This window comes from Tamandua tetradactyla, chromosome 6 (genome assembly GCF_023851605.1).
Source record: "Tamandua tetradactyla isolate mTamTet1 chromosome 6, mTamTet1.pri, whole genome shotgun sequence".
NCBI lineage: Eukaryota > Metazoa > Chordata > Mammalia > Pilosa > Myrmecophagidae > Tamandua > Tamandua tetradactyla.
In genome coordinates this window covers 73264899-73292222 of record NC_135332.1, presented here as the reverse complement: position 1 = coordinate 73292222, position 27324 = coordinate 73264899, and the positions used below count along the sequence as shown (strand labels likewise).

Sequence of the window (27324 nt, the reverse complement as noted above, 5' to 3'; positions counted from 1 at the left end):
CAGCTGGTGGGGCCAGCTCCACCCCTCATTTTGTTGAGCTCTCAGTTTCTACTGGAGTCCCAGGGACAGGAAAGCCGATGCTCCCCAGCCCACGTGGGGGCGGGGTGTCCTTCCTGTTGCAAACAAACAGTAATTCAGTACCATGAGGCCGCGGAGACCCTCAGGTTTCCATGACAACCGGGCCCCCACCTTTCTGGCTGCGCTGTGTCTCCTGTCCCTTCCTACCCGCAGGGGTGCTGCGGCTTCTCCTGGAGTATCTGTGGCTCTGTGACAGGCAGCTGCCTCTGAGCCAGGGGCCCCACGCAGGACGGCAGGCCCTGTTGCCAAAGGCCTCACCCTGATGGGTGGACTCGAGCAGCCCCGGCTGGCCTCCAGGGTGGAGGAAGGAGGTCCTGAGCTCCAAATGGCCGGCAGGGGTGAGCAACTGTCTGCCCCGGAGGGCCCTTGGTCTCGGCCTTCCAGGCTGCAGGGCTACACGTTGGTTTCGTCCTAAACCAGAGTTTGCGGTGAATTACTAGGGCACCCCGGGAAACGAACCCCAAGGGGCCTCGAGGCCCGCGTCCGTTCCCACGTGCTGCCGGTGCCTCCTGTGGGTCATGGCGGACCCGGGCCCAGGGAGGGTTGCGCTGGCCGCTGGCGAGGGTCCCCAGGCGCCTGGAGGAGCCGTGGTTTTGCTGTGGGACTGCAGGCTCATCCCCCAATTCCTGCGTCCCTCTCTTGGAGTCCAGTTTGTGCAGCCTGTGCTTTAGGGGGAAACTGAGCTGGAGCCCCCTTTCCTGCCGCCCAGTGGGTGTGGCCTTGGACCCACTAGCTGATCCTCAACCTCCCGTCAGAGCAGGTGAGGGGTCAGTCCCCCAACAACCCATCTCCAGGAAGCCCTGGGCCAACGGGGCATAAGGTGGGACCCGTCGCCCCCATCCCGACAGCCCCCGCCTGCGGACCTGGCTGCATCCTGAGCCACTTGCCTCCAGAGCCCCTAGCCTGGCCCTGTGGAGCTGCTGCAGCTGGCAGGTCCGGGGCCTCCAATCCCCCTGCCAGGAAGGGCATGGGCAGGGCTGGGGCTGGGATGCCCTCACAATGGATGTCGGCCCCTGAATTTAGGGCACACTCTTGGATAAATCATCTGGCCATGGGCCCAGGGCGCAGGGAGGTAAGAAGCATGTGCCCTCCCTCTAGGTGAGGACGCTGAGGTCCCGGGCTGCCTGAGCCCCTCGCCCTGCGAGTCCTGCTCTGCCCAGATGCCCCGGGGAGGAGGCATGGGGGAAGGATGCGATATAGTGGGTGCCCAGCCCGTGGAGATGCCCTTCTCTGAAAAGACTAAGCCGCCGCCAGCCATGTCTGCATTTACTTTTTATTAACAGTTTATCGTTGGCCATTGCTTTTATTTTCACATTACAATTCCATGTCTTTTCAAAGTCTTTTTCAATTTTTATTTTGGTAAAATAAATAGAGATAAATGACCCTTTCTTTAGGTAGGGTGCTCTCTTGAGCCTTGGTTAACTTCATGATTGAATTTTCGCATCAGGCCTGTGAAAACGGCCCCTGCTCAGACGTGCGCGCAGACACACCCACGGCCAGAGCAGCAGGCTGAGCTCCCTGCCGGGCGCCGAAACAGAGCTGGGGCTCAGATGGGGGTGGGGGGCCGAGGGGCCTGTCCTCCCCGGAGGAGTTCTCTGCACTCTGCCAGGGGATGGTTGTGTCTCAAAGCAAACAGAAGAGCACACCAGGTTAAAATCTCAAGTTGAACCTTGTGAGTCAGCCACTGTGCGTCAGCAGCCCCACTGTCTGTGGGTGGCACTCAGCTTCCGGAAGGTCCAGCACTGCCACCAGGGGCACTGTGGAGGGAGCAGGCCAGCTGGCAGCAGCTGCTCAGGGTCAGTAGGGCTTCCTGACCCCACACAGGCCCTGCCAGCTGCTGGCTGAGGCTGGGAACCTCTTCTGGCAGGAGTCCCTGCTTCCGTCCACCCTGCCAAGCCCGCTGAGCCCCCGCCGTTCCCCTGGCCCGGCGCCGGGCAGCACCCCTGCTAAGGCAGAGCACATTCACACCCAGGGGCACTATGCCGCGGTACTGTTCCGTTCCCACCATTATCGGCAGAATTAATTAAGCCACTCCCCTTCTGAATAATCGTGATTCCCAAAGAAAAGTGGAAAAAAGGTTTTTCAAAATATCATCATTGTGGTTTTGTTTTGTTTTCAAAGCACTATTTGCAAATGCTCAGCACATGCTCCCCGGCCCTTCCTGGAGGCAGCCTGCAGACGCAGCCTCACACACCCGCCCGGGGTCAAGCAGTCACCAAGGGGCACTTTCCCACTACAGAAGGCAAGATGCAAACTTCAGTTACGAGTGCATGGGGACACAAGGGCAGGAGAGGGGCTGTCCCCAGAGCGGCCCGTTGCTTACCCAGAAACTCTGGGGTCTGGCTGTGCCTCTGCGTTTGCAGGTGTGTGGGTCTGGGCAGGGGAACGATGGTGCCTCGACCCAGCCCTGCCTCACAGGGAGGAAAAGTTTCAGGGCTGGCCCTGAGCCCTGCCTCATGTGCCTGAAGCCAGCAGATTCCTCTCCTGCTAATGGGGTTTGTGGGGAGAGGGGCCAAAACTAAAAATGAGGAGAAGGTGGGTCTATGTGTGGGGAGAGGCCCAGCCCTGACCCCACAGGGACAGGGGCAAGCAGCTTGAGGAGCTTGGGGGCCCCAGGGACCACCCTGCTCCTCCACCAAAGCAGCGCATGGGGGACGTCCCCATTTCCCCTTCCTGGGCTCCTGAGCCTGCCCCTTCCATCTGCCTCGAAATGCCCCCCAGAGCGCCTGCACCTGCACAGGGGGCTTGTCCCCTCGCTCGCTCTTGGCTGGCTGAGGTGGCCACTCCAGGCCCACGGCAGTTCCTGGCCGCTGCTGGTCCGCAGGAAGGCTGAGCTCTTGCGGCACCTGCGCTTCCGTTGTGTGGCTTTCCCACAGCTAATGCTATGGCCAAGCGGAAAATAAAACATGTGCATGTTCCCCTTAAAAATGATCTCAGAGGAAAAACAAAACGGGAAAGACGCTGCGACAGGTCCCTGGTGCTGGAAGTTGGGTTCTCAGCAGAGAAGCACCTGGTAAACCAAAAAGGAGACACCAAAACCCTCCCCTCTCCTGGACTCTCTAGACATTACAGCGAAGACAGAAAGAAGGCGGCACCAGCTTCTCCTTCAGGCAGCAGCAGCTCAATCAGGGGCCACCATCGACGGGCGCAGCAGCAGCGGCCGAGCCCACATCCGAGGGGCTGCGTGGCTATATACAGGGTGGGCAGTAGCCTGGCGGGGATGGCCCCTGTGTGCGGGCGCGCTATCTGACGCGCTTCTCTACCGAGTACACGGAGATGTAGTAGTCGTTGCTTCCGACCGCCAGGTGAGGCTGCAAGAGAGAGTGGGCGTGGGTGTGAGCAGCTGGCTCCACACACTCCCGCCGGGGAGGGGGCCCCCGAGGCTGGGCAGAGCGGGCACGGAGGTGGGAGCAGCAGGCCGGAGCAGGGCTATGTCGAGCGCTGAGCTCCCCTCAGCCCAGTTCCACCCATCCCCGCTCCCCAGCCCGGGGCAGGCCCGCGAAGGTCAGGCCGTTCACGCTGGCTTTGATCAGGGGTCTGCACGGTGCCCCCAGCTCCGCCCGTTTTCCTTTCCAGGACTGGCCCACAGGACGGCTCTGGGCATCTAAGGCTGTGCGTGAATTTCACGCACCGAGGATGCAGGTTGGCAGAAGCATAATCTAAAGCCACCCCAACCACGTGGCTAGAGTGTAACTAAAGGAGGCACGGAGCACACAGATTTGGGTGCTGTCAGGGAGGAGGGGCCCCAAGCAGAACGTCTCCTGGGAGGGTCTGTCCCGGGCGATGGGATTACTGCAGAGCCGAGGGGGTGTTGCAGGGCAAGGTGGGAAATCGCTAATTCTAACAGCACCCCGAGGGCCGGCTCCCCGGGTGCTGGTGAGCCCCTTCTGCTCACAGATCTTTTCTTTCCGGAGCAACAAGGGAACGTGTGGCTGCATCAAGATTAGGGGGCAGTTTGGGGGGCCAGTCCCCCTGAAACCCCCCAGGACCTCTAGGGCGCACGGCTCCTGGCACCACCCCCCCCCCCCCCCCCCCCGCCGTCTGGAGACACAGACCCAGTGCGGGTGGAAGGCCAGACAGCTGATGGCGCCGACGCGCTGGCCCATGAAGCCGTCGTAGTACTTGATGTTGTTGATCAACTCCCCACTGCCGTTGTAGATGGCCGTGAACTGGTTCATGGAGCCACTGTGCCGGGAGGAGACGGGGGCCCTGAGCCGCCTCTTGCATTTGGGGTGCGAAGGACAGGCCCAGAGCAAGGGCCTGCTGAGGGGGCTGGCCCAGAACGGGGTGGAGAGGGGCCCTCCCCACCACTCCCTGGGGGCCACAGGGAGGTCGGGCGGAAGAGACACGGCTCACCCTCGGCCCAGAGGCACCTACCAGGCGATCAGGCTGGCGCGGGGATGAATGTCAAGGGCCGTCAGCCCCCTTGCGATCTGGAGAACGTTCACTGACTCGGGCTTCCGGGGATCGAAGAAGCGTACATCCCCATTGACGCTGCCAAGAGAGGCCTGGGGTGAAGCCATGGGTTCAGGGCGCCTAAGCACCCACTGGGGCGCCGACCCCCGCCTGCCTGGCCACCCAGGGGACCCGCCCAGACGCCAAGGCCTGTGGAGCCGATGGCTGTCTGTCTGCACGGGCACTGCTCAGGCCAGAGCCCCCATCCCAGGGGCCGGGTGCACTGCCACAGGCCCCACGCGGGAACCCAGAGGAGCGAGGCAGGGGCACATAGACCGTGCGCTTCATTTCCGGTCCCAGGATTTGATTCGGGGCAACTCGGGATGAAGCCACGAGGAGGAAGAGGAGGCGGCCAGACGGCGGCCAGGGCAGGGCTTTTGAGGGCCCCTAGGGCCCTTACTTCCACTGCGAGCCCGTACTTCCCTTCCAAAAGTTAGGTCTTGTTTTTCTATTATGAACAAGGGGACACGTGTGAGCCATGTTTGCTGCCTCTTTAGCGGGCAAGTCAGCATTTGATGCTCTCAGCCCAGACAACTGCGCGTCTGTCAGGGCCTGCCCAGGAATCCAGCCCACTTCCTCCGCCTGTGCCCGGACAGAGGCGTCCTGCTGGTGCCCCACTGCCCCCCACCCCCGGCACTGCTTCCATCTCTCTGGCCAGGCCTGATCAGGAGCCAATTACCACCTCGAAACGTCAGCCTGTGGGGCTGTGGTGCCCAGCTGTTCAAACCCAAGGACGGACTTTAAATGGAAGGGAAAATGACGTTAGTATCCAAACTGTCTCAGAGATGTCCCATGCCCCTTACCTCACGCTCATGACGTGGCCCTCGGGCTCCTTCTGCAGATAGGCCTTCACCACCCAGGCCGTGTGCTCCCGGTACGTCACGACGCGGCTGTGGGCGGAGGGGCTGCTCAGGGCCTCATGGGGAGCTGGCCCCCAGCACCCCACCCGGCTCAGGGACGGCTCCCAATGTGTCACACAGGGTGGCCTGAGCCCCAGAGTCATGGAGGAGACAAAGTGGCTTGGCTGGGTGACTGTACCCACGCGGCCCCCTGCGAACACACCTGCCCCCCAGCAGGGCCCCTCCCAGCAGGCCCTGCACTGTCAGGATGGCCCCTCCTCAAGGGAGCCCCCCAGGTGGCGTGGGGCCACCCCTCTCCCAGCCCTGGCTTTCTCAGACACGCAGTAGCTCCCATTTGTGGATTTGAGAGTCAGGATGAGTATCCAAACTCTACTAGTGCTAAAAGGGAGGGGTGAAGGGACTCCCCGGATCCCAAACCCGGGGTCCTTGGCCAGGACCAGGCTTGGGGATGTCCAGGATCACCTGGGGTGGGGCCAAGGGTGGCGTCTGAACAAGTGAAAAGCCAGTTGGGCATAGGACAGGCACAAGCCCTGCGCCAGGATCCCGGTGGTGCCAACAGGTTCCCTGCATACCGGCACAGCCCCATGGGCACTGAAAGATGACAACTGGGAAGTGCCTATTGTGACTTTCCACTCACTACATGGCCTGTTCAGCTTGGCCACTCAGGGAGTGGACTCTGGAAGGTGCTAGGAGCCCTTGGCCATCTTGGCCCACCCAGAGGCGGGGGCAGCTGTGCTGTCACCTGGGTGGGTCCTCATGAACGGGGTCTCCTGGGACACATGCTCTTGTGCCATGCCCGCCTGCCAACTCTGGGCCAGGCAACAGAACCTGCTGGGGTGACGGGATAGGCGCTGGGAAAGATGCAAGCTTGGGTCTGAGTGTGCTGGCTCGCTGGGAAGGGCCTGTCTTCTGGAGCTCCCCATGGAAACCCAGACTCTGCGCCCACAAACGCTGCTACAGGAGGAACCCCAGGTGATGCCCAGCAAACCCACAGGACTGGAGAAGGGGTGGCCTGCAAGCTACAGATGATAGGGACACTGATGCAAGGTGGTGATAGCAGTGACTCGCCCTGGACCGTGGAGTTGTGCAGAGAGGTTCCGGGCTGCTCCTCCCTCTGGAGGATGCTCCCAACGGAAAAGGTCCCCAGAGCTCCTGTTTCTCTCACCTCCTTGCCAGCTAGCAGCGACTTCTGCCACACCGAAGGGAACCACTCAGTCTGCTCCTGACTGCTGCCAAACCCAGAGCCGAAGGAACCTGCACACTTCTCCCCACCCTCCCACTCACCCGTGGTGCTGAGAAAACAGGAGCCACCAGAGGCCCTCCCCTGCCTCCCACCCCAAATCAGCTGGCTGCCTGGCACCATGCCTTCTGTGCCTTCCGCCACCAGCTCTGGCAGCTCTCCCTCCCCTGCCCAGGACCCTTCCATGACACGTGGACTTGCTCCAAAATCACCAGCCTGGCTATGTGCCCTTTTAAGCCACACCAGGGAGGGGCCCCACTTGGCAGCAAACTCCGAATGAGCCGCCTCCTCTCCCTGCTTGCACTTCCTGCCCCCTTGCGTTCACTTGCACCCTCCATGTCCCTGGTCACACACCCAAAGGTGGCCCAGGCATGTTCTCACAGCACTGGGCGAGCTCTTGTCTCTTGGTGAGCCCTGAGGAGAGTCACCCTCTCTCTGTGAGGGTGAAAGGAAGGCTTCCCCTTTCTCCCTGTGCCTTTGCTGCAGTGGTCTCGTCTACCCAGGGCCCCAGGGCTGAAGGCTGGGGGGCCCCAGGGCTGAAGGCTGGGGGGCCCCAGGGCTGAAGGTTGGGGGGCCCCAGGGCCCGGCTGCACCCTCTGCTCTGGGCCACCCCATGCTGTCACTGAGCCCAGGTCTGCACTCGGCCCTGCCCTTGCTCCCGAGATCGGACCTTCTGGAGAGGGTAACCTGGGCATCTAAGGGGAGGCTGCAGGACCCCAAATCGCCCAGAAATGAAGTCTCTATCCTCCTTCCACTCGTGCCCCTGTCCCAGCCTGGCCATGTCAGGCCAGCACCCCGACTCACTCTGCTGCCCAGAGCAGAGCTGAGGGGACACCTTTGACAATCCCACGCCAAGGCGTCCCAGTGGGCTCACCATTCCTGGGCTGCTGGTTGCTCCCCCCAAGATCAGGGAGTCATGGTCTGGGCTCTGCCTCCTTCTACTCCACCACGCCAGCACCCCCTGCCACCTCCCGGGGCCTGTAGTTAAACCCTCTTGGGGCAGGGCTGAGCCCAGGACAGGTGGGGTGCAGGCAGCACTCCTGGGGGTGGGCTCTGGTGGCAGCACTGTCATCGACCACTGTCATCTCCTGGTCTCTAAGCAGTGATGCCACCACCTGTCAGTAAGTGGGCGCTACTGCCATGGCCCCACCCAGGAGCAGCGGCCACATGTAACCATCATGGTGTGGGTGGGGCCGCCATGCGGGGATGGATGGGGTGGAGGTCACAGCAAACACCATGAGAGGTGGGGTCACTATCAGCCTGAGGGGCAGAGCCACCACGCAGGGTACGGCCCGAACCTCCACCCCTACCCTGCACCTGCTGGGGGCTGCCTGCCTTTTCCTTGGGTGCAAACCCCATGCTGGGAGACAGGGCGCCTGTGGGGACCCCATGGGTGGTCCCGGGGAGCCATGCTCAGGCTCTGCCTTCTGAAGCAGGTTCCTGGCCTGCGGGAGGCACCCCGGGCCGCTCGCCCCTTCCCACTTTACAAGCCCCTTGCACCCTGTGAGGAGTGGGGGCCCCGGGCTGTCACCATTCACTGAGCGCCATCCTCCGGTCATATACGCGGATGGAGCCGTCGCCGAGGCCGGCCACGATGAGGGAGCGGCGCGAGTCACAGGACAGGCTCGTCACGCAGCTGTCAGCACCCGTGGGTATGTCCTAGGTGCAAGCAGAGGCCCCATGAGGACCACACGTGTTCAGAGGCTCACGCATGATCAGGGGCTGCCCTAGTGCCCACCAGGCAGGCCTCAGATGCCGAGTGGAAGGGAAAGAGGGCCTGGATGCGATGGGATGGGGCCGGCTGCATGGCGCACACTGGCCAGGGCCCAGAGTCCACTGCCCGACTGGCCCTGCAGCCGGCAGACACCTCCAAGGGCCGATGACACTTTCCAGCAACATCTCCCTCTTTTCTAAAAAAAAAAAACAGCACATCTGGGCAGGAGGCAGCCTGTCTGCATCTTCTTACAACAGGTAATTAGCTCGGGAAAGGTCTGGGAAGGGTCTGCTCTCCCCCCGCCAGCTATAAGCACTGGCAGAGGGTAGGAGGTAGGAGGTCTTGGCAGGAAACAGCAGGAGACAAAAAATGGGCTACGAGAGGGACAAAATGCTTTTCCAGTCAGAAAAAGTTTTGCTACTATCAGATAAGGAGAAGAAACCCAAGGAGGATGGGAAGAAACGGTGCCTGTGGCAAGGGCTGCAGGCCTGTTAAAGGGCACCGTTCTTCTCAGCGCTCACTGCCCTGCGACCCTGGGTGAGGCTGCTTAACCTGCACCGCTGTGCAGAACTGAGATGCTCTGTGGGCCGAGATGGAGCCCTGCGGTAGGGAGGGAGGGCAGCCCCTGCAGCCTCATCTCCCAGGTGGGCATGAGAGCTGTCCTGGCAGCAGAGTGTGCTCTAGCTGCCTGGCACCACTGCCAGGTGTGACACACCCAGGGGGCCGGTGGCAGTGGCCTCTGGCCAGAAGTTGGGGCATGGGCAAGATGCGGGGCAAGCACCCAGGGGCTACAGGTTGTTGGGGACTGTGCCCAGGGGCTGGATCTCGACCCCTGCCCCCCAGCAGTGCTGCCCACTGCCCTGAGGAAGCAATGGTGAGAAAGGCAGTCAGGGTTGATGTAGCGGCTGCATGCAGGAGGGCGGCTTCTACCAGCATGGAAGGAGCAGCCCTCGTGGCCCGTGGTTCGTTCTGCAATCCTTTCCAGTTGCGTCTGGGGAGCCCGAGTGCTGGGCAGGGCTCCTGCCACCTCTATTCCTGTCAAGCCTTCTGGCTGGGCCACAGGCAGGGGACGGGTCCTTCTCGTGGGAAGGGGCAGGGTAGGGAGAGGCCAGGTAACAGTGTCCCCCCCACAAGCTCCCCCTGGAGCCCCAGGAGGGCACTGCTCCTGGAGCTGAGTGCACAGGCCCCACCTCTGCCTGGATGGGGCTGGCCCAGAGGGGTTCCTCGTGTGTAGCCCCCGCCTGCCACCAACTTCCCAGGTTGCCTCAACAAATCAACTTATTTCTCTCTTTTTATTAAAACTGAACACAAAAATGCTTTAAGGAGCACACAGTCAATAAATCATTGTAATTTAAGATATTTTCACCCTATTGATTTCTGATATTCTCTAATTTATGCAGATAAAAACATCTGAAAGTAATCAGGATTAGCACTGGTATAACTGCACCGCAGGTGGTCAGAGTGAAGAATGTGCCCTGAGTGCTGGGACTGGGGAGGCTCTGGGCTGCTCCCAGTCTCCCCCCATGCTGAGGTACCCTTCTTCCAGGTTGTGTCTGCCCCCCGAAAATACCTGGCCCCCACAGAACCAGCCATGCTCTGTGGACCTGGGTTCCTAGTTGGCATGAGAGGTACCTGTTTCCCGAAGATGGCAGTGGCTGCCCCAGCAGGGCCCAGAGTGGCTGAAGGAGGGCGAGACGCCACACCCAGGGGAACAGGGATGCCAGGGGATGTTCAAGGGACATGGAGGGGGTGCACGGGGGCCACGTGGGGGCTATTTGGGGGTGCTTGGAGACATTTGGGGGATACTGGGGTAGTGCATGGGGGACGTTTGGGGGGCCATGTGAGGGCCACTTAGGGGTATTTGGAGGATGTTCGGGGTGCTGCTCCGGGGACACCTGGAGGGTGTGCAGGGGTCTTGAGGGGTGCTGGGGGCACCCTTGGGGGTTGCTTTGGGGTGCATGGGAGGTGCATAGTGGGCCCCTCAGAAGCGACTTGGGGATGCTCAGGCAACACGCAGGGGTACGTGTGGGATTTGCTTGGGGGCTGCTCAGGGGCTGTTTAGGCTTAGGGGAATGTGGGGGGCCACTTGGGGGCATGTAGGAGTGGTCAGGGAACTTTGGGAGGCTGCATGGGGCCCCTTGGGAGACACATGGGGAGGGCGCATGGGGCTGGGCATCCTTACCTGCACCTTCATCTCACGATCCGTGTCCCAGATCCGAATGAGCCGCACGTCCCCGGAGCTCATAAGGAGGCCGGTCTCCTGCTCCCAGTCCACCACCATCCCGGCTCCTGGCAGGGACACACACATGCCTCGTACCCCTCGTGGCCCCTGGGCAGGCGGCTGGCTCCATGGGGCACTCCCCACCACGCGGGCCCAGGTTTGAGCTTAGGCTGGATATCCAGGGCATACCCTGGGGTCTGAACAGGGGTAACAATTCTGAGACCGGAAAACTGGGCCTTTCTCAGAGACCGCTGTAGCTGAGGCCAGGTGTGGAAGGCCAGGTGTGGGAGGCAGGAGTTTGGTCCAAGGACAGTCTGTCTGAGTTGCCCATCTTTTAGAATACAGGGTACCACTGGGTGGGGTGTGGGGCAGGTGACTTCGAGACAGGCATCCCAGTAGGACACTGAGAGTCCATGCCTTGGGCATGCCAGGGTGCGAGGACCCCAACCCTTCTGGGGTAGACGGCAGCTCTGCAGGAAGCCCTGGGAGCAGGAAACTGGCCGGGGAGGAACGACTGACAAACAGGGTGAAGTGAGGGGCTCCTTGCCACTGGGGGACTGGCCGGCGAGCCAAGCAGCTTCAGCATTTCCAAAGGTGGCACTAGGCCCTTGCAGAGTGGGTCCGTCACAAATACACAAAATTCCAGAGAACACAACAGAGATTTTCATGCCCCCACCCAGATCTAATGCATGTTAACATTTTGCCATTTTCACTCATCGTTTTTGAAAAGAAACATTTTAGACACAGCAAAGCCTTGTTTGCCTGTCCCTGAGCTCCTGACCTCAGCCTGGGGCACCTTACTGAACTGCCTCAACACGTTTCCCCACATCTGCCTGGGCCCATAAATGATAACCACATTTCAAAAAATACCCTAGGGCAGGCCATGTAGCTCAGCAGGTAGAGCTCTCGCCTGCCATGCGGGAGACCTGGGCTCGCTTCCCGGTGCCTGCTCATTCAAAACAACAACAACAAAATAAACCCTAATAAATATCAGAATAGAGCATGTCTTCTAGCAACCTGCTCTTTTCCTTTAACATTACGTTTTGAGGATTTATCTCACCCGACCCACGCAGATCTGGGAATTCATGTATACTTCTGGGTCATACTCCATTGAACACTCAGACCCTTCACTTTGGCTCTTCCCGTCCTTTCTAAACCAGGATGCATGTGCCGCATTCATTGCTGGTGTCCTCATGTGCAGGGGAGAAGGAAGCACCTGGAAATGGAAATCCTGCACGTTCTGAGTCCCATGGCTGTGGCCATATTTGTCCTGCAAAGTGAGTGGCTTATTTGCATTTGGCTGGGACATACATGAGCTTCCCAACAACCTTCTCAACATTTGGTGTTTGCAGCCTGATGGGGCAAGACCGGATGTTTCTGATGGTGAACTATCCTTGCATTCCTGCATTGACTGAATTAGATCATGATATGTCCTCTCTTCTTTCAGGCTGACTGCATGCCAGCACTGCTCAGGCCAACAAAACACAATAGTGATACCAGATCTCAAACAGTGGACTCAACAATGTTGCTGTCCGGAGCACCTCCTGGAGGCATTGCTACTCATTCATCATTTGGGACTTCAGTTTCTATGTCTCCAAGTAAGACTGACCTCTAAGGAAAGGGGCTGCATAATTTGTCATCCGTATTGGATGCTTCAATGGAAGGGGGTGCTACTAGGAATTAATAACACCTGAACAGACAGGTGTCAACCAGGACTATGCCAGGCTGAGTAGGATGCGTGGCCATCCCATCTAGAATCTTTTCTCATAGTGTCCTTTTGAATTCTGGCATCAAGATGATACCAGCCTCTTCCAGTTGCTCAGTCTGAACCTTGGAATCAGCTGCCACCCTGACTCTCACACCCGAAGTCTATCTGTCAGGAGGCTCTGCTGCCTTTACTTTGAAATGCACCTAATCTTCAGTCAGTCCACTGCCCCACTTCAACCCAAGCTCCCATCAAATCCTCACTGGAACACAGAGGCCTCGGGACTGGTCTGCTTGCTTCTGCCCCTCCTCCACAGGGACTAACCTCAACACAGCAGCCTGAGTGTCCTTAAGATGCAGCTGATTCAAGTCATTCCTCTAAATGGGTGGTGGCTCCCCACCCACTCAGGAAAGCAGAGTCCTGTGGGCATCCCTGGCCCCAAGGCTCTGGCTCTCACCTGTCCACCCTAGCCCCTCCGTGCCAGTACACAGGGGCGTAGCTGGTGAGCTCCTCTCCCCATGGCCCCGTGGCTCCTTCCCTTCTCCCCCCAGCTCACTGCTCAAATCTCACCGTAATCATTTAGTGCTGTGGCTTCACCCTGCTCTCTCGTCTTTATTCTGCAGGACTCATTGCCTCCTACATGCTCTGCCATGTACTTATCATGCTTACTGCATGCGGCTTGTCCTCCCTGTCAGAATGGAGACCCAGGTGGGCAGGTCTTTGTCTTGTCTTTATTCAGCGATGCAGCCAAGTACCAAGAACACTGCCTAGCACCCAAGAGGAACTTCACAAACATTTGTCAAATGAAATAAAGTCCTACTTTTGCTATATCCAGATGGTCTTTAATCCAATCTGACAGTCTCTAACTTTTAACTGGTGACTTGAACACATGAACATTTATTGGGCTTACTGGTGAATGTGAATTTGTAAGTAGCATTCTCTTCTATTTCTGTCTGTGCCCTTTCCTAGCTTCCTCGATTCCCCTACTGCTTTGTACTAAGCTGCTCGCACATTCCCTACCCCTCTCTCCCTTCGACTTGCCTGCAAGCCTGCCCTGCTCTCCTGTTCTGGCTCTTTCGGCCCTCACAGATCTGTGTTTCCTGGGAGCTCAGCTCTGCATTAAAAGCAGGCCGTGGTTAATCCAGATGCTCTAGGCTCTTGTCAAGGGAGTGGGCCCTGTCTCCCTGCAGTTTTGCCAGGATAGAAAATATAGAGTATCATTTTTATGATTGGTCTTTATGTCTGGAACTTGGATTGGTGAACCGATAGCCTCTGCCAGTCAGAAAGATTCCTCGAGTGGTCTGCATTCTTTACTCCTTAAAATGCAGTCTCTCTTCTGAGACATATCCAGTTCTAGGCAGGGGATATCCCCATGTCAGAATGGTATTTGCGAGGGTGGTTACCAAGCCCGTGCCATTTCTGCCCTGTTGCCCTGGTGGATGAGCCCGTGCTCATGATAGGACTGGCTTGTGAGACAGGTTCACAGGGCATGGCGGGGCAGGGACAGGAGGGCCTGGATCCTGCTGTGACCAGCCGGCTGACCGGCAGAACCAACAGCATTCCCCCTCACTTCCTTCTTCCTCGTGGGATGCCCAGTCGGCACTGGCCTACCTCAGTCCCAAAGGGACTGCCCACGAGGCCCTGGATGTGGTCACTCGGATGGTCCAGAAGGACCCAGCACTCCACAGCAGCTCCCCTCTGCCTCTGGGGCTCGGAGGCCAGCAGACCCTGCCTGGAGGCTTGAGTGGACTTGCAGACACACCAGGTCTAGACATCTTCCCTGAAAGGAGATTCTGATCTCCTCTGCCACCTTCCCGTCCAGCAAGCTGCCCCTTGGCCTGGACGGAGCTGTCCTGGGGTGCAGGCTTCCCCGGCCCTCTATGCCAGGAGATGATCAGGAAGGACAGGTAGGGTCCCTGGGAACAGGCGACATGGATGAGAGTGGTATCGCAAACAGGGAAGGAAAAGGTGAAGATGGAGTGGGAGAAAATTACGGATGTGAGAAAACAGACATGGTGAAGCAGGAGCGAGAGTGGCTTAAGGCAGCCCAGACCAGAGTGATGGGCAGAGGGATGCTCAGGGGCTCCAGGTGTATGGGAAGGGCACTGTCCTGGGGCAGGGGGCCCGACAGAGGGACAGCAGCAGAGGGCTGTCAGGGCAAACAGGGGCCTGCTTCTTGACCCCAGAAAATTCAACACTTGAGAAACGTGAGGATGATGTATTGAGCTTTGCATTTCTAGGAGAAACTTGAAAACTGTAAAATTCCACTAATCTGTATTTTTACTAAATTTTTATGGGTAGTTAAGTGGTAAAGTCCTTTTTAAGTACTAGATAAAGAGAAAAATGGAGAGTACAATTTCCATTTTTGGCCCTATAACCATTAATTTTAGTCTTCTGTTCCTGGAATTTAACCTTTTAGGGTAAAAACCAAAATAAAACAAACACAAGCCACTGAGTGCTGTTAACACATTAAATGTCCCTCTCTTGTTCAGGGTCTGTCAGAGGAGCAGGCTCCTTCTTCCCCCTTTAGTACCAAGGCTTTGCATTTCTACAGTGTTATTCCAAGTCAGTTAAGACAAATTCCTTAAGGACTAGGTAAACAGCCAAGAGTGCATGCCTGAGGCAGCTTCCCAGGGGCCAGGCCGGGCGGCTTGCCTGTGACTCGCCCGCTTCAAGCCATCCTCTGGGCCCCACTCACCCAGTGGGAGCCTGGCTGCTGACATGGCCTGTGGAGCTGTCAGCCCCTTGGACAGTCCTCCACCCCAACCCTGGGGCCCTCCTCTCATCTCTGGCCCAGGAGGGCTCCTCCAGAGAGAGTGAGTAGAAGGGGGCCAATGGGCTGAAATCCCACTCAGAACTGTCACTCTCTCCAGAAGGAAGGCTCTGGGACATGCCTGGCACAGGGAAGCCTCTGAGGGAGCCTAGCAAAGAGCAAAAAGCAAAGTGAGAGTTAAGGGAGGTTTGGATTTTCTCTTTGGTGGCGGTGTGTCTGTTATTTTTCTTTTAGGAGCAATGAAAACTGTCTAAAATTGAAAGTGCTGCTGATTGTACAACTAAGTGAGGATAAGGTGAGACATGGATTGTTGATTTTGGACATCATCTATGATTTCCAATAGATGGAGGTGGTTGAAGGAAACACTGACTGAGGAGCAGAAAGGTGAACTGTGGAGAATACATATGATGGGTTATTGTGAGGATATAGAAAGGAATGAAGTTGTGAGGCAAGAAATGAGATGAATGAGTCTCGGGGATGTTATAATGTAGTGTAAAATAAGCCAGAAACAAATGAAAAAATATTGTATGGTCTCCTTTAGAAAATAGTTATAAGAAAACTGGGGCCTAGATTGTAAGCTCTTATAATAGTCACATTTAGTCTGGAGCTGAAAATGCTATTTCTAGATCCTAAGAGGCTGTGTGATAGATGTGTGACCTGGTACCTCCCTGGAACTCTGGGCACCTGGGTGACACCTAAGACTAGGGGTTCTGTGGCTCTGAAAGTCAACATTGCTACACACAACAATGGTTAAAGAAACCACAAAAGAGATCAGGCTTCAATTAGAGATAATAACGAAGCCAATCCGGCCGGTACTAAGGTAAATCAGAATACAGGGTAAAGGATGTAAAAAATACATTTTACAACTTCACCCGCTATATGAGATGAAAGGAAGAGAGGTTTATTTTGTCCAAAGCTTAAATTTTCTGTAGCACATAATTTAACTCAACCTATCTGGATAGATCATTTAAACAACATAAAGAAATGGAGCCTGGAATGGGAATGAGGGCTTGCAATTCTGTATATAATATAATATAATGCCCAAACACATCCCAGAGTATGTTGGGCAGATAATTAAAAAGTAGTGGCAAAGTCTCTTGAAGGATGGGAGAAAAAATATGGAACTATTAAACTTTCCCTCTTGGGAAACTCCTGATACTCTTTCAAACATCAGGGACTTCCATTTCAATAGGCCAAGGCCTTGAGCTTCAGGCTTGCTTTGGTGAAGTTTATTTCTGTAGTGGAGAAGCTTAGACTACCTACAGTTATACCTAAGAGTCACTTCCAGAAGACCTCGTTTGTTGCTCAGATGTGGCCTCTGGCTCTGTAAGCCCAACTCCGCAGGTAAAATCATTACTCTCTTCCCCAGCGTGGGACATGACATTCAGGGGTGAAAATCTCCTTTGCAATGAGTGACATGACTCCCAGGGATGAGCCTGGCCCTAGCACTGTGGGATCAACAATGCCTTCCTGAAGAGAAAGGGGAGAGGAAATGCAACAAAATAAGGTATCAATGGCTAAGAGAATTCAAATAGAGTTGTGAGGTTATTCTGGAGGCTACTCTTCTGCAAACTTCAGCAAGACAATGCTAATTGCCACGATCTGCAAACCCTAGCCACCACCATTCCTGTTGGCCCTAAAGAACACCTAACACTCTGTCTGAGAGTCTACAAAAGTTTCAGGCACTAAGATTACTTTTCAGAGACTTACAACTTCCAGATGGTTTCTAGGCCAGATAAATCCTGAAGCCTAGAGGGTCTAGCCTCTCCAGAACATCAACTAGTTCCATCCCCTCATCCCATATTATTGACACCCCTTTCCAACATGAAAATGCCCAAATAGCCCAAATACCCATAAAGACTGGGAGAAGGATCAAAGAAGGAGGAGTTATAACAGAGAAGATAAGATTTAACAAATTAGTATGACTGCTGAATCATTATATTGCTATTTCTTTTAGTCTCCATTGTCTTGGAACAGCTAGAAAGAAAAATCTGAAATTGTGAACACGTACACCATATCAAACTCTGAAATCTGTTCTATAGCTACTTGTTACAAAATACTTGGAAATTTATTGCTTTTTTGTATATATGCTATATTTCACAATAAAAAATGTTAAAAAAAAAGAAACAAGCTTATCACTGAGAGTAAGAACTAGAGAGGCGGTATTAGGGATTTGATACTAGAAGAAAAGGTGCGAAATAATCTTTAAGTAGAAAAGTGAACTATAGAAATATGATTGTCTGGGAGTATTAAGGTTTTCTTTTAATTAAAAATAAGCAAACAAAAATGTAAAAAAAAAAAAAGAAGGAAAGCGACCCTCCTTTCCTTTTTAGAGGAGAGGACGGCCATTGTCAGGGGTCCAGGGTTGGCCCCGTTTCTCTCCCCCACAGTAATTCCTTCCCTTCCTACCTTCCTTGTTTCCACTGCTCCCAGCAGAGTTTAGGGCCTCAAGTTTCCTCCCTGGTGCTACAACCACCTCACCCCCTGGGCCCTGCACAACCTTGTCCATCCAACACACAATGCACCAAATCTTTGGCCACCATTCTCTTTTTTTCCAAGCGATTTTTGAACATTTTCTGAACGCAGCCTCCATGAAAAGGAAAGCACACCGGAAAGAAACACCACAGACTAGAAGCTTGGCCTTGCTTGGACTTAATTTACAGGCAAAGCGCTGTTCTTGCTTATACTGGGGTTCCTTGGAGGTACCCCAGGACTCGCTCAAGGCTAGAGCAGCAGAGGCACTTTGGAACATGAGACAAGCCTGTGCAGGGTGGATGCACCCGGGGTGACACATCTGTCTGTCTACCTACCTACCCCACTGCAAAAGCTATACTTTTCCCAAAGCAGTCCTCTCCAGCTCCAGTGACGCGCAGAATGCAGGAGATGCCTTTTAACAGAGTGACTTGGGAGTGGGGGGGCAGCTTGGACGAGTTTGTGCATATGACAAAAAGGCACATGAGGGATTTCCCAGTAGTCAGCCTATGACTGATCTGCTCTCCTCTATGCTGTGCTCGCTGGGGGCTGCCTACGGGCCAGGCCACGTGTGGCCACTTCTTCTCGGGCTCCCTGCCAGAGAAGGCTGCCAGCCTCCCCATGGTAGGAGGGCACATGGGCCATGCGGCCCCAGAATGCCAGCAGCCACGTTGACAAAGGGCCACCACTGCCTTGTGTGTGACTTAGACGCCCTCTGGGGGCACTGAGAGACTAACCCACGGGTGCCCTCTCCAGAGGGAGCTGCAGGCCCCAGCTCTAAGCCAACAGTGGTGGTCTCTGTCTGAGAGCCAAGTGGATGGCCATCTGGATGGCCTGGCAACACTGAGCGTGGGCACCTGTCAGCTTCTTCACAGCCGTGGGATAAGAGCCCTCGTCTGGCAGCAGGTGAGGCCCTAGCTTCCAACTGTTTCTCTACTTGAGGATGATAATTTCCTGTGGTTTGATAAGTAAAAACAGTCACACATGAGGGTGTGAGCACACCCGCGTGCGCACACACCCAGACCCTTCAGAGCGTCCCCTGACACTCTCTTGGAGCCCTGGGGTCTGATCAGGCCCTGGATTCTCTGCAGGGGTCCCAACCTCATGAAATGCTCTGCTTAAAACACGAGAAGCTAAAAGCAACCCCATATGTATACCTCCTGTGAGGCTTTGTAACAGCCAACAAACACACAAACCCAAAAGACTCATGGTCAGACCTGTGTCCCAACCGTGGTGTGTGCTCAGGGAATGAACCGGCCGTGGTCCTCAGGCGAGGAGCAGAGGCCCCCTACGTGGACTGGCCCCTGAGGCAGCGCTCCCCAACCTCTTCCAGGAACACAACTCTCAGGCAGCCTGACGACACATGGCCTTCTCAGTTGGTCGCTGGAGCCAAGGATACCTGCCTGTCCCAGGCCTCCCTTCACAGCAGTGCACCTACCCCATGTCCGCCCTGCAGCCATTCCTCTGGTGAAACCGTGGCCAGATGGCCTCTGGGACAGCACTGCTTCTCAGCCACACCCGAGGGGTCACAGGATGCCAGGGGCTTGGGCCGTCTGAGAGTCAGGATGCTTCACCTGCCCGAGGCCTACAGGGCAGTGCTGGGGCTTGCAGGCTGCACTGTCACTGCACCGTGCTGCCGGCCATGCTCGGCCATGTGGGGCTGCTGCCTGCCCACCTGCCCACCTGCTGGGGAGGAGGTGTGCTTGGTATCAGCCCTGCTAGGGCAGCCTCGCTCTTGGGCTCTCGTTGAAAACAAAACCCAAGTCCATAGCTTGGGAATCCTGAGGGCTATTTCCTTAACTGCACTTACCTTTGCAAGAGCCAACCCACCCCAGTGTTTCCTAGGACAAAAGGCCCCTGTGTCTCAGGGAGGTGAGTGCAGATCAACTGAGAAGCTGCTGGGGTGATCAGCAGGGGCCCACTCAGCCTCTTCCTCTAACTATGGCTCTCTTGGCCCCTGCCCAGCCTCCGCTGGTGCTCCTGCCACCTGGGAACAGAACGTAGCTGCAACCTACATAAGCCCTAGTTCTTCTCTTCTGGGAACTTCTGGACCAAGCCCCATGTTTTGGGTTTAATTTCTAGATACAGTGGAAGGTACGATTCATCATGAGTTTTTAAAAGATGATGAAATAAGTGACCATTCCTCCCCGGATGTGCCAGGCAGAAGGAACAATGTGGGCAGCTGTGGTTCTGGTGGTACTGAAGGGAAGAGCACTGTGACTGCGAACGGGAGTGCCCGGGCACCCACTGCTCCAACATGTGCCCCGCCAGATGCTGCTCTGGCATCCACCCTGGGGAGGAGAGGAGAGGAAGAGAAGCCTGAACCCATGCCCTGTCTCTGGCCACTGCCTGGGGCAGCTTGATTTTGCAGAAGTAGACTAGCTACCCTGGATGCCCCCAAAGGGCAACTCCACTTAGGGGCTGCACGGCTCCCTCCCAGTTCATGCTGATATCTTGGGAAATTGCACGGGTTTTCCATCCTCCCGGGCCCACTTTCATGTAGCTGATGAACCCCACCCACCCTGCTAGGGTCTGGCTCTGTGTGGGAGTTGGGTGCTGGCTGCTAAGGTTGTGTTGCGTCCCAGCCGGGCTGAACACAGTACCCCAGGGCACAGCACAGAGCTTCATGGTCCCCTTTCATATATGAGGGATGGTGCATTTAGGGAGAAAGGACCCTCCTCCCAGGATGCCATATGGGAGATTTGTAATTTCTGCACATCTTTATCCTCAACACAGGGCCCACACAACTGTCCTGGCCAAACAGCTGTTTTCTTCCTTAAAATATAAATAAATGGAGCGTGGATAGTTGCAGGATAAAGAACAGCAAAGCAGGAGTGAGGGGAAGAGGAGAAGCAGAGCTTGCTTTGGAATCTCAGCCTTCGGTGGCGGCATTTGGCCCCAGGGCTCACTGGCCGGAGCTGACCCTGGAGCACCCTGGTCTCAGCAGAAAGCCCTTGGGGGAACACGTTGCAGCCACCAGCCCTCAGCCCCCAATAAAGCAGCCCTGGACCTCCCCATAGGCGGTGGCCCCCATGAGTCCCAGGACACGACACGGAGCCTTTCTGGCAGGCTCATATTGTGCTCCTCTGGGGCCCTGGGCATACTTTTTGGACATCAGCCCATGCTGTGGTGCAAGGGAGGCATGTGGCTGGTTCAGCAGAGGCTTGTGTGCTGACCATAGAAATCAGGGCCTGAGGGAACCCCTGTTCCCGGGGAGGAAGCTCACCAGTCAACGATGCCACCTGATTCCTGTGGCCTCGCCTAGGAAACTGGGCTCAGAGGAAAGGAGGGGAGTGGGTGTTTGCAGCCAAGGGAGCTTGGTACGCGTTCTGGAGGGTGTCCGCCTTCCCACCTGGCCGCCTCTACAGAAGAACAGGGGCTGCTTCCCAGAGAGGAGGGCTGGGCCTTGCCGCTCCTGGGGGGAGTCATGGTTGGTAGACACCTCATGGATGGGAGGGGGCAGGAGGCAGAAGCCTGTAGGGAGCTGCCAGCACCCTACTCTTCTCCGACTCACAGCACACCCAAAGGGTAATTCCCTTCCCAGTGTCTTGTTAATTTTAGGTTCTTGATCTGCCTGAGGGATCTTGGAGGGTGCTAGCATGCCCTTGGCTTCCTACAGACTCCATCTCCCCATCCCTAACCCCAGTGAGCATAGGGAGGCCGTGGCTGCCACGAACCCCAACTCCTGAGCCTTCCTGCTCATCTCCACCATTGCTTTTGTAGCCATCATGTGGCTCACACTCTTCTTACTTTCAGTTCATGAATTTTAAAAATTAACCGCAGGCTTAAGATTCAGCATTGACACACACAAAGACCATATGCTCTCCTACTATACTCTGGGGCTGCACGGTGGGGAAAGAGGCTGCTGCAGTCATGTCCTGGGGGCTGGGCAATGATGAGTGGGGTCTCGCAAGACAGCCATGCACTGCAAGTGTCCGACAAGCTTGGCCCAGAGAACTCCTGGCTGCTCTTGACAGCAGCCCCCAACTTCCAACTGAGGAGCTAAAAATGATGGGAAAAGGAGCTGCGCAGCCTCCACCTTGCCCAGGCCTGGGCCAAGAAAGGCCTACTCTGGCTTCACTTTGTGGGGTACCTGGAGAAGGCCACCATGGGCCACCATGGGCCTTCTGGAGAAACCCTCTTGTATGTCCTGCCACCCCCTTCTGGAGGTGCAGTCCATTTTCCGTTTGTGTCTAGAGATTAGGAGATTAATGCTCTCCTTAGAAAGACCACGACAAACACATTTTACTTGAAGGTGATCATACTTTTAAACGTGGCTTCTATAAGTTAAAGTTCAGAAAATGTACTGATTGCCTGGATCAGTAAAGCTCCATTTCTGCACATTTTACCAAAACTGCAAGATTAAGATAGAAAAAGGACTCATTTTGGTCATTACTTATTTTAAGTTTGTGGACCCAGTTTTAACGCCATGTATCCAACGGTAGTTGCAATATGGATGTTTGGTAACTATCAAATTTATATATGGATTTTTTTCTGGTGGAAACAGATGCTTCAGGTGGCTTTGCCTCAAACTGAGAAAAGCTGAGTTCTGTTTGGAAAGTCTCAGTGAAAACAAATGTCGGCGTGAAGGTGTTTGTTCTGGTGACCCATGACTCGTGCCTCCTGGGGAGGCCTTGTCGGCGGAGCGGGGCCGTTCTGCTTAAAGGTGACTCCTCACTCCATTGGCTCAAAACTGGGCAGTGTTCTGCTCCTTGGCGAGTGGGAGGCAACTCGGAAGGAGAGGAGCGTGGTGCACTTGCCTTCCATGCAGTGGCTCAGAGCCCGGCCTGGCCAATGCCTTCAGAACAAGGAGACCCAGGCCCAGGCCTGGCCCGAGGGATGGTCCTTTCTCCATCCTTCTTCTTGGAGCTGCAGAGAGCTGCCTAACCTACCCAATGGAAGCCGTGCACTCCCTGGTCAAGTCAGTGTCCCTGTGGCATCTTGTAGCATGGATGACAGATGTGGGGATGAAGGGGTGGCAGCCCTGGACCTCTGCCAGCCCTGAAGGATGCTACCACAGGGGAACGAGAGCTACCTAGTGAGGGAGGGCCAGGCTCCCAGCCTCTCCCACCTCCCGGAGGGACCCGGGAAGAAGAGGGAGGGCACTCACCTCCCTGCTTACTGTGGTCAAGACTGATGGAAAACTTTCAGGCCTGACCTACAAGGAAATAGGGGTTATGGGATTGAGGCAAGGGTCAGTTGGCCAGCCAAAGCAAAGTTAGCCAAATCAAGCATACAAACCAAAAAGGGTTAGGAGAACAACCCAAACAGTCAGAAAATGGGGAAGAGGGCAGACAAGAAGGGCAAGTCCACAACAGGTTGCGGCCCAGAGAAAGAGGACCCGCTGTGCTGGGACGGTCAGGGACGTAGACAAACATGTACTCCACAAAGAGGAAAGTTCACTTAGCAGGTTTTTTGGGCTAAAGAAAAAAAAGGAGGAAGAGGAGGGGAATCACTCCAAATGGCATTTGGAAGGCATTATAGCTCAATGTGAAAATATGTCTTAAAATGCCTCAGATTGCCCAGCTTCCAGGGACGTCCAAGCAGAATCTGCCCAGGACATGTGGGGCGGGCATGGTGTGGGGGAAAGGCAGGTCCATTCTGGGAGGGCAAAGGCTAGAAATGCACCCAGTCTGTGCGGCCCAACTGACAAGTGCTGTCCCAGAGCCCCATGACGGGCTGAGCAGAGAGAGGACTCCTTCAGCGCTGTTAGAGAGCCAGAACCAAGATGAGTGAGAGCAGGTAGGGACAGCTCACAGGAAATGCTCAGAGCCAGTTGGGTGAGCAGAGAGGGGAGACTTCTAGCTAAGAAAAGCCCAGGGCAGCTTGGGCGCACCGAGGGGAGAGCTGCAACTTGGGCACCCGAGGGTGGCCTCCAGGTCTTCGTTTAGAGGGAGGACAGCAAAGCCAGCCCAGGGTCAGTGAGGAGGGTCCAGGATGGCCCCTGAGCACAGGCACCTCTGTCCACACTGGGCTTCCAGGTGAGGAGCCTTCTCATTGGCATTGATTCCATCTCCATGCACCATGTCCTCAGCTCAGGGATGGCCCTGACCCTGGTCAGCCTCCAGCTCTATTGCCTCTGACAGGGCATGTGTGTCCTGGGCTGGGTGGAGGATGGGTGGGAATATACTTGAGCTGAGACACCTTATGATGATGCCCGAAGCTTGTACATGGTTCAAAAGATGGCTAAGGACCAGGGCTGGGCTCCTATAAGAAGGTGTCTTCTCCTCAGCCATAAATAATGGAATCAAGTCTCATTCTCATATGAGTTTCCACGATAGCAATTTCCAAGCAGAGAGAACTCAGAACGAGAAAACACAGAGAGAACTCAGAACGAGAAAAACTCAGAACAAGAAGACACACCTTTGTAACCAGAGGTGAGTACACTGGACTGAAAAAACTTTCTAGAAAGCTTCCCTCCTCTGGTCCATGGGACGCTGTGCTCTCTGAGTGTGTGGTGACCAATCTCCCCCCTCCCTGGACCATCCCCCAGTGGGCAGACATCCCCCTGGGTCTGGGTCTGTGTACAGAAGAGTTCGATGTTTCCTGGGGTTTGTAGGAGGAATGGTGAAGGGGGCTCCAATGGGCTCCCCCCAATGGGCAGACATCCCCCTGGGTCTGGGACACTTGGGAGATGTGATGGAATCCAGGGCCTCAGCCCCGAAGGCACTCTTCTCACGCAAAGGCAGGAGCCCCCTAGGTGCAGGTGGAGCCCATGGTTGCCCAGAGCAGATGGCACATGAAGCGTTTGCAGAAGGGAGTAAGAGTGGCTACAGGTGCATGTCCACAGAGACCACAGCCTCGAACTCCAGGGCACACGGCCTCTGGGACCCACCGCCTCAGGACATCAGTGGGTGCCTGGCATGCTGAAGAGCAGCTCTCGTGGAAGCTGCTGTGTCCTACGTCTCAAAACTAGGGTCCCAGCCCAGAGAGCATGCAGAGCTTGTGGCGGGTGCAGACCTGGTGGCGGAGGTACATGAGAGGAGTCTGGTGCCAATGGGCAGGAGCAGCCAGGACTGAGAAGAAGGGCCGGCACCCAGACCCAGCCTGCTCTCTGTTACTGCACTAAACACCCGAGAAACAGAGCGCCCTGGTGCAAGTGAGCTTAGAGGCTGTGCCTCTGGCCCACTTGGGCTGTGGGGGCCTGGGAGCAGCTCTGTTTGGCAGAGGGGGATGTGGCAGCCTAAAGGAGGTCCTGGGGAGCCAGGGCAGGGCAGGGCAGGGCCCTCCAGGGATGCCCCCCAGGACCCAGGGCAGGGCCTATGCCTTGCCCAGCCCAGCGGCACACAAGGCCATTCTCTCTTGATTTTCTGGAGTGAACTGGTGTCCCAAGCTTTCCTCTCTCCTTCTGAACTCCCAGAAAGACAAGAAAATAACATATTTTCCTTTTTGAGAAGCCAGATACACTGCTGCTTCACAGGAAAGAAGAAAGAAGGCAACGTGCCTGGCCCCACAGTTGTGTGTGCCCTGCTCTTGGCCAGCGTCCACCAACATTTGGACTCCCCACTCATGTGGTCCCTTGGGAGCAAATGGGAGGTTCTGCAAGCAGCGGGAAGGTCTTCCCTCATGGGATGGGGTAGAGGGATACAGAAAGGAGGCTGGGGGAAAAGCACATTCATGGGCTGAAGCTATGTGGAGACAGGGCTGCGGGGCCCACGGGGTGTGAGAGCCGCTCTCATGTGCCAGAGAGCGTCGGGGGCCCCTGAGTGCTTGTTCCATGGGCTGGCCCCTCCTTCCCAGGCCAGCCTCCCACAATTCCCCTGCCTTACACTCAGCTGAAGCAAAGGAAACCACTGTTATGGATATGACTTGCTTGTGTCTTGAAACCACATGCACGTGTCATTCTGGGGGTAGGTGAGGAAGTAGGTCTGGGAGGAGGGGTCAGTGGGCATGGCAGAGGGCAGGGCGAGCGTCTCTATGCACCGCCCTGTGTGGTGGGCCACAGGGACAGGCAGGACGAAACAAGGACTGAAAACCACAGCATCAATCTCTTAAGAAATCAAATCTCAGGAGATGTTTTGAGCCTCACAGTACAAGTCCTGGCGTGAGCCTGTGCAGTGAGAGCCTAAGAACACCAATGAGTTCAGAGAGGAGGAGGCAGCCCAGGCAGGGGCTGGCCACCCTACACCAACGCGCAAGAATGAGGGACCATGTGGCAGCAGGGGGATGCTTCTGCTCCAACACACACAAGCAGAACACAGGGCTGGAAGGATGTGGTATGACAACCGTGGCGCCTCCATTGGTTCCAGCGCCAGGACTTGGATGGGTGTGGATGGGCAGGTTACAGGTTATTATCTTTGCCCTGACAAGAAACGGAAAACCTGGCTATGTTCCCTTTGACTTTGCAGAAGGAAGTCTGACCCTGGAGTGGAGTGCGGCAGGGGCATTGCACATGAAGCTGCCTCCGAGGGTCAGCATGTGCCCGAGGCAGCACTGAGGACAGGAGGGAAGACAGAAGGCAGCACACCTGAGGGGTGCGACACAGACCACGCAGCCCAAGGCTCCCCACTCCGGACAGACAGGGCAGCAAGGACAGGACTGGCAGGGTCCACAGGCCACCAGAGGACCGGCAGCCAGGGCAATGTGTTTTAAGCTTTAAATTTTGCATCCAATAAAATCACAGAAGCTTCAGGATCACGCTGAGAAGAGACAATGATTCCCAGAAGCAAACTTCCCTGGCTGCAGGAGACCTGCAGGACTGGAATAGTCTGACCCTGGCAGCTGTGGTAACGCTGTCAGGACACAGGAGCCACCATCTGAGAGTCAGTGGTTTCATCACAGATGCCGACCACCCGGACCTGCCTTTGAGGGACCGGCCTGGGGTGGGAACAGGTAAGTCAGGGTTTCTGCCCAGGCTGGGGTGCTGGGTGCCCCATGCCCGTGGTCCAGGAAGGCAGAAGGGAGATGAGCTGGTGGGCCGCAGAGATAACATACAAAGCCATACACAGAGAGAGGCAAAGACCCTGGGGCCTCAGTGCCAAGGGCAGAGACCCCTCTTGCTTTTGCCCATGGCAGGCCTGCCTGAGTGCCGTTAGTCTCATCACCCAGGTGCAAAGTAGGGTGTGGATGGGCAGGTTACAGGCCCTTTTGCACTGATCATACTCAGCCGTTTTGCACTGATCACACCAAAAAGGAATGAGGTCTTTTTGCTTAAAGGGTCTATCATGGCCAAGCATCCCACGGCTTCCAAACGAGGATGGCAGCTGGAAATCAGTGATGTGGCAGAGGCCACTGGGCGCGGCGCGGTGAGGTGTGGCAAGGCAGATCAGGGCAGGGTCTCAGCCCAGTGGAGCTCCCACATCCCTGTGTCTGAGGGCGTCGCAGCTGGCGGACGAAGCTGCAGGCTTATGCTTAGTGCACCTGACGCCCACGGCTACGGAGGGCATGGCCCTGGCAATGCCCCCAGCAGCACTGGGAGGACTCTTACCCTGGGGGGAGCTGCAGACCCACCTCGTGTTGTTGGCAGCATGTCGGAGAGCCCCTGCCACGCAGTCACCATTTCCGGGTTCTTTTCTAAATCAGCAAAGTTCTTCCAGACCCTGATGGCCCCATCGTCTTGGGGGAGAGAAGAGAGGAAAATGAGCATGTGGGCCCTCAGTCTGGAGCTCTAAGAGTCTGCAGGTAGGGGTTCTCTTGAGCCCAGGAGAACTGTGATGGTGAGGGAGCTCATTAGGCTGATTCTCTGCCCATGAGAAAGCAAGTCCAGCTCTTCTGATGCCCATTCCACCTCCCCTGCCCTGAAATTCCTGTCCACACGACCCAGGAAAGCTGGCAGCAGAGGGAGAGTGAAGTGATATGCCATTTCC

General features: G+C 56.1%; 1 protein-coding gene across 5 annotated transcripts in view; it reads right to left on the bottom strand.

Moving 5' to 3' along the window:
• Positions 1-1405: 1405 nt before the first annotated feature.
• The window catches only part of RPTOR (regulatory associated protein of MTOR complex 1), a 516265-nt gene continuing 490346 nt past the window's right edge, over positions 1406-27324 (bottom strand). For 4 of the 5 annotated variants that reach the window (XM_077166178.1, XM_077166179.1, XM_077166181.1 and 1 more), the window contains 7 exons: positions 26969-27073; positions 10530-10636; positions 8165-8292; positions 5337-5423; positions 4456-4572; positions 4134-4263; positions 1406-3389 (listed from right to left, as the gene is read on the bottom strand). In XM_077166178.1, coding sequence (XP_077022293.1) covers positions 3321-3389; positions 4134-4263; positions 4456-4572; positions 5337-5423; positions 8165-8292; positions 10530-10636; positions 26969-27073 — 743 coding nt within the window. In that variant the 3' untranslated portion in view covers positions 1406-3320. The remainder of the gene's footprint in view (positions 3390-4133; positions 4264-4455; positions 4573-5336; positions 5424-8164; positions 8293-10529; positions 10637-26968; positions 27074-27324) is intronic. The other variant, XM_077166180.1, reaches the window with a different exon arrangement.